The sequence below is a fragment of the Armigeres subalbatus genome, chromosome 2 (genome assembly GCF_024139115.2).
Source record: "Armigeres subalbatus isolate Guangzhou_Male chromosome 2, GZ_Asu_2, whole genome shotgun sequence".
Classification (NCBI taxonomy): domain Eukaryota; kingdom Metazoa; phylum Arthropoda; class Insecta; order Diptera; family Culicidae; genus Armigeres; species Armigeres subalbatus.
In genome coordinates, this window is record NC_085140.1 from 2802443 (window position 1) to 2814454 (window position 12012).

Below are 12012 nucleotides of genomic sequence, written 5' to 3' on the forward strand. Positions count from 1 at the left end.
TGATGAAAAAGGAAGTGAAAATAGAAAGGAACAGGAAATATAAATTAAAAGAAGATTGGAACAAGTTTATGGCAAAACAAGTTTATGGCACGCCAAAGGCAAAACATAGAGTAGATTAAAAAAAACGCGTATAATTTTTGTTCGTGATTAAGAAATCTAAGCCCTTTCCAAGTAATAGATACTCGCATGCACTGCTAGCGGCGTTTGTTCTAATTTGAGAAAAATTCGGACCATAACGATCGCATTTGATCCTGTGATATTTTCGATTCATTTAAACAGACAATTGTATAAGGGTGAAAATTTATTGGCCTAACCAATTCAACCGATGCCACCAAACTACCGATAGGCCCACTCTAGGAATTGATATATTTTGATCCAAATAGGTCCAAAGTTGTCTTTTTTCATACGACTTGGTCAAATCGCTATTCTTACCTTACACTAATTCTCTCCAAGTTGAATTAACTATCTCAGTCTGAAGAATCAGGACGATGTTTTTTTTACTTGTCCGACAGCTGTCTTGTCTGTCTGTTTACTTGTCTGTTGCAGCTGTTGTATGTTAGAAAAGAAACCCAATCTTTAAATTACTTTTCAAAATTTCACAGAAAGCGAGCATGAAAGCACCCTCTCCACCACTGATCGAATGTGGTTTACAATTATTTACGATAGACGACAGACTATTGACTTCTCCAAATTAATAGAAGTGTGCGTGATTCCGCAGTATTCCTCTCAAAGTGTTTGTGATAGTTTTGCTGCAACTGGATTACCACCCACTTTTATTTTACACATCCTACACAGTGACATTAGTGTTGGTGATTCTGGCTTTGGAGAAGTCAATACTAACCTTTTCTTGAAGGGGGCACATAAGAAGAATATCGTCCTCTGTTTCTTCCTCTTCTCTATCGTCCTCTTCTATTAGACTGAGAAAGCCAACTTCCGAGTATTACATCTTATCCAGTCGAAAAATATCCTACCCTAATACTGTAAGTCCAGTAGAGTAGTTCTTTAAAATTACCGACCAAGGTCTAATGGCGATTCCGAAGGTCTTTCAATCCACTCCAAAGTAGGGTTCTTCTTGTTGCGACTACGTCCGAAAGTGATCCAACCACTAATCGGCACAATTGAGATGGATTTTATTGGCCTAGTTAGATCCACTAGTGCGTGAATTCACAACAAGGAAGTCTGGATTTTGTGTCGGTAACACAAGCACTACTGGATCTAGTATTTTTATTTGCGTGAAAGAAAAACAGCTCCTATCATGCCATTTGTTTTGAACATGCCTGAAAGTAAGGGGCGCCCAATAACGGTTTCGCCAAGGGCGCTGGGAGTCCACGCTACGGCTCTGAACCTACCTTACAGTCCTATGATTTGATTACATGCATTGAAAATGCTCTGGAAAGTAAAATTAGTTGATTTTTTACAATTCTATAAAAAATATACACGAGAGTGTCCATTATAGGAATATTTTGGGGGGTCCATAATACACAGCAAATAATTTTGAAAATTCAACGATGTGTAAAATTGCAGCTAACCCTATCAAACGAATTAACATTCGATATTCATTCTGTTTTCTCATTGTTTCGATATTCAATTAAATTTGATTGACTTTTACAAGCAAGCACAATTTAAATTTATTTCGATTTAAAAGAACAGTTAGATCGATTGGATGTTACGTTTATTTGCATGCTCCAAATATGTGCATGAACATACATTTAAAATCACAACATATTTTTATCTGTGTAGGGAAGAAGAACGTCCCGAAACGAAACATGAAAATCAAATGAAGTGTCGACTATGGGGAAGCAATTTCCTATTATGGACCCCCAAGGGGTCTACTATAGGGCAAATTTAGTCCAACTTTACAATGTTAATTTCAAAGAATAACGTCGAGTATTTGAGTGTTTTTTGTATGTATCGTGAACAGGAGATGCAGAGCTTGATATTAGATATCACGCAAAATTAATATTTTGAAAATTTCCACTCCTTATGCCAGGAAGAGCAAAATTTCGCTACAAGGGGGTCCACTATTGGGCATTTTACCCTACACAAATCTGACCACTTCCGAACTTTGGTCAGAATGGATGCGATGAAAATATGTTTGACTTGAGAAGTTTTTTCCAAGAAGTTGAAGAAACGGTGGATAATAATCGGCGATGAGATACTGATTACATGAGGTGACACGTTGACTTTATTATTATTGCTTGAAGTCTTCTTGTTTAGCCTTAAATATTTCGGTGAGAGGTACCTCTATTTTGTAAATTATTCCTGATGGTATTCATAAATGAGGTAGCCTAAACGGTAAAGACACGATAAAAGCTGCTGGAGAAAATTTTCTCGAGATCCCTAAGTAAAGAATGTCATTGTCACGTATTATAACAGTACTCTACATTGGTTAATAATCTAAGCTGCAAGCCGGCCTTGGGCTGAAAGTCTCCTTAATAAAGATATAAAAAAATCTAAGCTTGTAACATTATTCCACAATCCATAATGCGCGGTAAAATAATCGAACACTTTTTTTCAGCTCATAGTATTTGGACGAATTGAGAACTTTTCTGCAATTTTCGGGTTATCTCATGCAGAACAAGAATACTTTTACATGCAATATAACTTTAGTGGGCGTTAATGCGTTAATCCCAAAATACCGTCAGCAAGAAGGCGTGTTCGGCTATACACGCTTTACCACGCCGCAATCTCTCAGTATATATAAATACGAGGATCCCATCACTGATCCTGAGTACTGACTAAGTACGAAAGAGGTTAAAGCATTTTCCAATCCTTTCAATAATCTTTGTCTTAGTATATCATGTCTCTCCTTAAGTAGGAAGGTAAAAAGCTGACTGTAGAATAAAAATGTGATCCATTGATTTAAAAATGTGATCCACCATTTGAAGCCCATAATTCATTAAAGAATAGACACATGTCAGTGAATTCAGGATTGATTACAAAAAGAGATCGTACTTTTACTCCGATATACGCATGTATCGACTTCAGCTGTGAAACCATTATAACGGATAGTACTTCACTCGAGTTGAGTACATGCCAAGACATACATATTTTGTACAAACTCGTATTTTGAATGTCTGATCATATCACACCAAGGAAATTCTTTACATCAAACGCGTCAGGGAGAAGATCTATTTGTGCAGCACCTCTATTCTTGGGATCGACCTCCAATGATTTATGTTTCTATAGAATTAGAATAGATTTTATTACCTATCTCTAGAAATTCTCAATCTGTAAAATTATTTACTTGAAATATGACTAAGTGATAGATATGGAGGCTCCAAGCTGATGAAAACGATAATTGGGTCATTCACCCTAACGATGGAGACAAAATCGCAGCGGAGATTTCATAAAATATTACGCTAGAGCCGGTGTCCGTGTTACTTTCCGCTTCACAATAACCGGCCAGTTGAAAAGACGAAAGCAAAAGGAAGACTGAGAGCAGCGAGTCGAAAATTTCTATTTAAAGATTTTTCACATAAGCTAATAAAAAGTTCTAAATTAAAACTACCTCCACGGAATAACTCAACTATGCTCGACGACTTTCCCTTGCGGTGAAGGAGGAGTACCTTTGGAGCAGATTGTCCACCGAATTATCATTACGACACAATCGTTTCTTTTATATCTCAAAATGCGGTCCCTGATCGGTAGCTTACCTTTCTTCCTCTTCTTGTCCTTGCGCTTCCTTGGTTGGACGTCTCCGGACATGCTGAAGTAGCTTTCAATTCACTTATCAGATAAAAATAAAATTTAATCTATTCCAAGAAAATCACAACTGTAAAAAAAGAAATTGATCCTTTTTAAAATATTTGGAAAATCAATCACTGTGGGAACACTCGCGATAATCAGAATCAAAAACTATTCACTGCATTATTAAAATTATCAACCGGAAGACGAACCTATTGCCCAACTCTGGCGTCTTATCGCTGTGTCGCGAAAGTCTAACCCGCACGAGGGGATCTCTTCGACTGAATCTACAGAATGAATGGTTGCTTAGTAAATATGAGCGGCGAGAGATCTCGACTTAATCGTCAACCGTTGCACTGCCCTGGCGTTGACTTTGCTCGGCGCCCGTCGAACGCGCAGAAAGCATTTCTATCACGAAACAAATTTCTCTTACGCTTGCTTCTACCCACGGTGTCAGTATTGCTGTATTCGTTTTTTTTTTGTGCTAACTTCATTTGCATTAAACGTTCATGTTTTGCTTGGTTTTCTGTCTACATAGGACTGTTATACCGTTAACAGTCATGTATATTGTGCCGGTTTTTGTATCTTCCGGTTGGTAGGGACAGACATTTGGCTGTAAAATACTGATTGGGTATTCGGAACAACTCGATATGGAGAACAATCACAGTTAATATAGTTAACAAAAATTATCTAAAATTTATTAAGCAAAGCAGGATGCAAACAATGTCAATACTCTGATTGCACTTTAATTCATTTTAATGCTGCTCTGGTTTACTCCTATTATGATCACTGCACACTATCCTGAATCCTATTTCTAAACTGAATTATTTATCACAATCCGCACTCGATTTCAACATTAGGTTAACATATTTTAATAAGAATATCAGACTTATATTAGTCTATAGAATGTGAGGATGACTGACTACCTACCAAGTTAGCAAGTCACCATAACTGATAACATCGATTTCAGACAATTAGAGTCGTATCAGTATGAAATTTTGTGTTATGATGTGTTTACCAAAAATGAACCATTTCATATTATTATAAACAACGAAGTTTTAATCTTCTGGCATTTATTTGCTATGAGTAGAATGAAAAGGGAAAAGGTAGTAGTGAGCAACAAATCATCATTCAAGACGAACACAACGTCACCCAAACGTCAAAAGAGGATGAACACATAAAATGCATCATATTTTGAGTCACCCTGTATTTTTGCTACACGCAAAAGAAATCTGCCATAGACACATCAGCCACTACAGTGGCATAGATGAAAAATATTACAATCAATTGCTACCATGACCAGTATCGAATTCAACATCTTTTCAAACAAACAACCTTTCAAAAACAACAACAGTTATCAATTGATTTTTTTTAATGCCCGTGCATTATTATAATATTGATACATCTTGTCCAGGGAACAAAGTTCACTGTCTCCGAATTGCCAATCCTAGCCCATAGCTCACAATGCTAACAGAAGACCCTAATTCAAATGTCAAATGCAACATAAGCATGTAGAATTTATCAAACATATTATTATTGTATTAGCCGTAATCGAGGATAATTTGTCAATTATGTGACTGTGACTTTACCATTAGAACAAACATGACCGAAATCTAACGGTACGCATCACGTGGCACAACAGAATGGAGGTACCAGGTAGGTAACGACAATGCGAATGATGTATACCTGGGTACTGCGGATAGAGCCGCTTTTCTGCGCTCAAGCCAGCAGAGGGATATTTTGAAATCCTAAGAACCTAATAAGAAGGCGGCCCATCAATAAAATTGAAAAAATGTTTTTTGAACCACCTTAATATATATTAGACCTCTTCATGATTTCAAAAAGTATCAAAAATTCAATCGGTCAGCCCAGCATCACCATTCTTGTGCTAAAATAAGTCTCCTGTCAAATTTTCAGCTAATTCGGATAAAATTTCGAGGTGGCTCAAGTCAATTTAGTTTTTTCGGGCTGTTTTCAATTTTGGAAAAAATCTAACAAGAGATATAAACGTCGAAAACTATCGCAACATTAACAACAATTAACAATCATTTGTCATAAACTCAAGAATTTTGTAGAACAACGACTTTTGGGGGAAACAGTATTTTTATGCACTTAAAAGCTTGGAAATCACTTTAACATGGACAAAACGTGAACGAAACGAACGGCAATGTTCACAAGACTTGTAGAGCACACCAAAAGCTTCCGTATAGAGGTTGTTGCGATAGTTTTCGACGTTTATATCTCTTGTTAGATTTTTCCCAAAATTGAAAATAGCCCAAAAACACTAAATCGACTTGAGCCACCTCGAAATTTTATCCGAATTAGCTGAAAATTTGACAGGAGACTTATTTTAGCAAAAGAATTGTGATTCTTAGCTGACCGGTTGAATTTTTGATACTTTTTGAAAACATGAAGAGGTCTAATATATATGTATGTAAATTGTAGGCACGGCAAATGTTGGGTAAAGCGTACCATTGGTACTTCGCGTACATGAAGGAATAAAATAGATCCCATCTCGTGGTCCTTAGCCTCTTACCCAGCAACTCCTATCCCTACCTCCCCGTGATGCTGGCCGGGATACGAGCAACCTTAGGGAAGATCGGGTAACCAACCCCGGTGGGAACTATGGTCGTATGCTGACAGGGAAGGAACGGGGTTTGCTCCTCTCCGGAGCTGCAAATCTTATTGAGCGTCTGTTCTCCATGTCAGGATCGGCTCACAACAGCGTCTTTTCTCCATGCTAGGGGCGGCTGATCATCGTCCGAGTGCCAGCGAGGGACTCTAAGTGAAACTGTGCAACATGATCCACCGGAAATAAGGAGGAATGGTCCTCCGGAAATTTAGGGGGTTTGGTGTCAGGCCCTGCAAGCCAGCCAAAAAAAAACTCACGCAACGAACAATCAACAAGAGAGTATGGACCGGAACCATCGGCGAAGACCACTGCGACGAAAAGGAACTAGCGATTGAAAACTCGGTCGTGGAACTGCAAATCTCTCAACTTCATCGGGAGCACACGCATACTCGCCGATGTACCGTGACCGTGGACCGTGAATTCGGCATCGAAGCGCTGCAAGAGGTTTGTTGGAAGTGATCAATAGTGCGAACATTTAGAGGTAATCATACCATCTACCAGAGCTGCGGCAATACACATACGAGCTGGAAACAGCTTTCATAGTGATGGGCGACATGCAAAGGCGCGTGATCGGGTGGTGGCCGATCAACGAGAGAATGTGCAAGTTGAGGATCAAAGGCCGGTTCTTCAACTTCAGCATAATCAACGTCTACAGCCCACAATCCGGAAGCACTGATGATGATAAGGACGCATTCTACGCGCAGCTGGAACGTGAGTACGACAGCTGCCCAAACCACGACGTTAAAATCATCATAGGAGATTTGAACGCTCAGGTTGGCCAAGAAGAGGAGCTTAGACCGACTATTGGGAAGTTCAGCGCTCACCGGCTGACGAACGAAAACGGCCTACGACTAATTGATTTCGCTGCCTACAAGAATATGGCCATTCGCAGCACCTACTTCCAACACAGCCTTCCGTATCGGTACACCTGGAGATCACCACTGCAGACAGAGTCACAAATCGACCACGTTCTGGTTGATGGACGGCACTTCTCTGACATTATCGATGTCAGGACATATCGTGGCGCTAACATCGACTCTGACCACTATCTGGTGAAGGTTAAACTGCGCCCAAAGCTATCCGTCATCAACAATGTTCGGTACCGACGACCGCCGCGGTACGACCTAGAGCGACTGAAGCAACCTGATGTCGCCACTGCATACGCGCAGCATCTCGAGGTAGCGTTGCCGGAAGAGGGTGAGCTCGATGGGGGCCCTCTTGAGGACTGCTGGAATACAGTCAAAGCAGCCATTAACGACGCAGCGGAGAACAACGTCGGGTATATGGGTCGAAGTCGACTGAACGATTGGTTCGACGAAGAGTGCAGACAGATTCTGGAGGAGAAGGACGCAGCGCGGGCGAACGCGCTGCAGCAAGGTACCCGGCAGAACGTGAAACGTTATAGACGGAAGCGGAGACAGCAGACCCGCCTTTTTCAGAAGAAGAAACGCTGGAAGAAGCGGAATGCGAGAAGATGGAACAGCTGTGTTGTTCTCAAGAAACACGCAAGTTCTATCAGAAGCTCAACGCATCCCGCAAACGTTTCGTGTCGCGAGCCGAGATGTGCATGGATAAGGATGGGAGCATCTTGACGGACGAACGTGTGGTGATCGGAAGGTGGAAGCAGCACTACGAGGAACATCTGAATGGCCCTGAGAGTACAGGCAGTGAAAGTCAAGACAGCGGAGGAGATGACTACGTCAGTTCAGCGGACGATGGAAGCCAACCAGCCCCCATCTTGAGGGAAGTTAAGGATGCCATTCAACAGCTAAAGACCAATAAAGCAGCTGGTGAGGATGGTATCGGAGCTGAGCTCATCAAGATGGGCCCGGAAAAGCTGGCCACTTGCCTGCACAAACTGATAGTCAGAATCTGCACACCTAAAAATAATCATGTAATTTTAGATGCTGTGACAACGACATATTCGAGCGTCACTTTTGACGTAAAATTAGGTAAGAAAATTATTTTGAGCTTTTTAGTGGAATAGTCATAAGACAGTTTGAACAATCATTGATTTTAATTGTATCTGACAGATTTTTCGACCTCAACAGTAAGGCCGTCTTCAGTGTCTTGTACTTGACTCGACTTAGTCAAGTCGAGTCAAATAGTACAAGTCGAGTCAAGTACAAGACACTGAAGACGGCCTTACTGTTGAGGTCGAAATACGTATCTGTCAGGATACAATTAAGTGGTGGAATTCAATGGGATTGTTCAAACTCGTCTTATGACAGGTAAAATTAGGTGATAATTTATTTTTACATTACAACTATATTGACGAAAAAATTGAAGGATTAGAACGAGGGCCGAGCATAAGCCCGCTGAGTGAGAGCCCAACACGCTACCACTCAGCTATCTTCGACATGCTTTACGTTCCACGATTTGCACTGAACAAGTATTTCACTGCATCAAGGCATCGACTGCCAGAGCGTTTGGTGCGTCGCATCGGGTGCTGTGTTTGGGTTTCATGACATGCAATTTTAAATCATCTAACATTGAAAAATATGCGATTCAGTTTACGTCATGTGGTTTTGTGCCATTTTATTCCCGTACGTCACCTGTAATATTCATATTTTTTTGGTGTGTGGGAAACCGAACAGCTACCGGAGGAGTGGAAGGAAGGGGTTATATGCCCCATCTACAAGAAAGGCGACAAACTGGAGTGTGAGAACTTTCTAGCGATCACCATCCTTAATGCCGCCTACAAAGTGATATCCCAGATCATCTTCCGTCGTCTGTCACCATTAGTGAACGAGTTCGTGGGAAGTTATCAAGCCGGCTTCGTTGACGGCCGCTCGACAACGGACCAGATCGAGGACCAGATCTTTACTGTACGGCAAATCCTTCAAAAATGCCGTGAATACCAGGTCCCAACGAACCATCTGTTCGTTGATTTCAAGGCGGCATACGACAGTATAGACCACGTAGAGCTATGGAAAATTATGGACGAGAACAGCTTCCCTGGGAAGCTTACCAAAATGATCAAAGCAACGGTGGATGGTGTGCAAAACTGTTTGAAGATTTCGGGCGAATACTCCAGTTCAATCGAATCACGCCGGGGACTAAGACAAGGTGATGGACTTTCGTGCCTGTTGTTCAACATTGCGCTAGAAGGTGTCATGCGGAGAGCCGGGTGTAACAGCCGGGGTACGATTTTCAACAGATCCAGTCAATTTATTTGCTTCGCGGATGACATGGACATTGTCCGGATGACATGGACATCCGCCTGAAACGCGAAGCAACAAAAGTTGGACTGGTGGTGAATGCGTCAAAGACAAGGTACATGCTTGTGGGCGGAACCGAGCGCGACAGAGCCCGCTTGGGAAGCAGTGTTACGATAGACGGGGATACCTTCGAGGTGGTCGAGGAATTCGTCTACCTCGGATCCTTGCTAACGGCTGACAACAACGTTAGTCGTGAAATACGAAGGCGCATCATCTGTGGAAGTCGGGCCTACTACGGGCTCCAGAAGAAACTGCGGTCGAAAAATATTCGCCACCGCACCAAATGTGTCATGTACAAGACGCTTATAAGACCGGTTGTCCTCTAAGGACATGAAACATGGACAATGCTCGAGGAGGACTTGCAAGCACTCGGAGTATTCGAGAGATGGGTGCTAAGGACCATCTTTGGCGGTGTGCAAGAAGACGGTGTGTGGCGGCGAAGAATGAACCATGAGCTCGCCCAACTCTACGGCGAACCCAGTATCCAGAAGGTAGCTAAAGCCGGAAGGCTACGTTGGACAGCAACCCTGCAAAGATGGTGTGCGCTTCCGACGCGGCAGGTACGAGACGGCGTGGAGCGCAGCCAGCGAGATGGGCAGACCAGGTGCAAAACGACTTGGCGAGCTTGGGGCGTATCCGAGGATGGAGAGACGCGGCCTCGAACCGTGCATTGTGGCGTCAAATTGTTGATTCGGTGTTATCTGTGGGAGAGTACGATTTACCGCACAGGGAACCAAGCGTTTGTATCGGATAACTTAAAAAGGAAAGCGAACACAGAACAACGATTTAACTGAACAAACTACGCGTCTTTATTATCGGATGTACAAAGTTTAACTCAACACTGTCTCTTGCTCTTCGCGCCGTCATCGGCGCTGGTGTGTAGTACGCTACCCACTGCCTAGGATAGGATGTGCCAATTAGTCATTAAAAATCGTACCGATTTCCTGTCAAAATCGTACCGGTTGCTGATTGGGTGAAAATGACAATCGATTACTTCGATCGGCGGTATCACATTTTCAAAAGGGCAGCTTGTTGTTAACTTGGCCGTGTTGCTGGATAATTAAATTCAAATTTATGACAAAATTCAAAAGTTTATTTTTGATTTTTGGGTAAAATACATTTATGCTATACTGCAAATGATGTATACATGATTCTCAAGGGTTATGCTTATTTAAAACAGTCGATTTGAGCATTATTAATCAAGTTTTACCCATTTCACTGTGAAACTAGACTAATTTTATGTAAAAACTTTTTTCTGATAGTACGTAACAACTTTTATTACGAATAATGGAAGAAATGAACGAGAAAATATTATTTTTTCATATATATTATTCGGTGGATTTTGCCAAAAAAATATTCGGAAGCACTGGCCACCACCTCGTCGAAGCAATCGACTGAGGAAACAACAAGGCAGTCGCAATTCAATTGTCACATCCTATCCTAGCCCACTGCCAAAGGGATGCGTAGGGTTACCACGATGTAGAGGTCGGGGGGCTAGTCATTGCTGTTTCTCTTCACTCCTTCTCAATGGTGGCTCCTCGACTCTCCTCCATCAGTCCGAGTTGCCTTGCAAACTGGTAATGCTTGACTCCACCCAGCGGCTTTGTGAATATGTCCGCCTTCATCTCCTCCGTAGGGCAGTATTTCAATGCAACCTCACCACGTTCACAAATGTTCTTCACGTAGTGTCTTTTCGTCTCAATATGTTTGGACCGCTTGCTGGAGCGTTCCGATTTCGCAAAACTTAGACATCCTTGATTGTCCTCGTTCACAACAGTCGCAGCAGTCTGAATCTCCCCAAAGTCTCTAAGTAATCGTCGCATCCAGACCACTTCCTGACATGTCTCCGTTAGAGCGACATATTCCGCCTCTAGAGTTGATAACGTCACACAGTCCTGGCGGCGACTGGCCCACGAAATCGCTCCACCTGAATAGAACAGTACGTAGCCTGTTGTGGATTTCCGTGTTCCGGCATCACCTGCCCAATCGCTATCTGAGAACGCTTCGAGTCCACTGTTGTCGCCACCAAGATTCAGCCTCCAATCGCGTGTTCCTTTGAGGTACCGGACAGTACGTTTTGCTGCTACCCAGTCATTCTCCGTAGGGGCGCTGAATTTGCGACCAAGGATAGCAGCACTGGTCATGATGTCAGGGCGAGCACATACAGCGATGTACATCAATGTACCCACCACACTTCGATATTTTGTAAAATCTTCCATTGGTTTATCGTTCGTGTTGTCGCATAGAAATCCTTTGTCCATCGGCGTTTTTGACACTTTTGCTTCACTGAGTCCCACTTTTGCTACTAACTGGTTTATATAGTTCGTTAGGCACACACTGTATACATTTTTCTTCTTTTGCACTTCGAGACCCAGGAAGCATTTCACATCACCGAGACACTCAATGTCAAAACTCTTTCGTAACTGCTCGTAAATCCAAGCAATCACATCTTCGCTCTCGCACGCCACAAGA

At 42.1% G+C, this 12012-nt stretch overlaps 1 protein-coding gene across 1 annotated transcript in view; it reads right to left on the bottom strand.

The window, feature by feature from the left end:
- LOC134217470 (uncharacterized) overlaps positions 1 to 4433 on the bottom strand; it is a 35862-nt gene extending 31429 nt beyond the window's left edge. The window contains 2 exon segments of the mRNA XM_062696242.1: positions 3657 to 3775; positions 3900 to 4433. Of these exon segments, the coding sequence (XP_062552226.1) occupies positions 3657 to 3708 (52 nt within the window). The 5' untranslated portion in view covers positions 3709 to 3775; positions 3900 to 4433.
- Positions 4434 to 12012: the final 7579 nt, after the last annotated feature.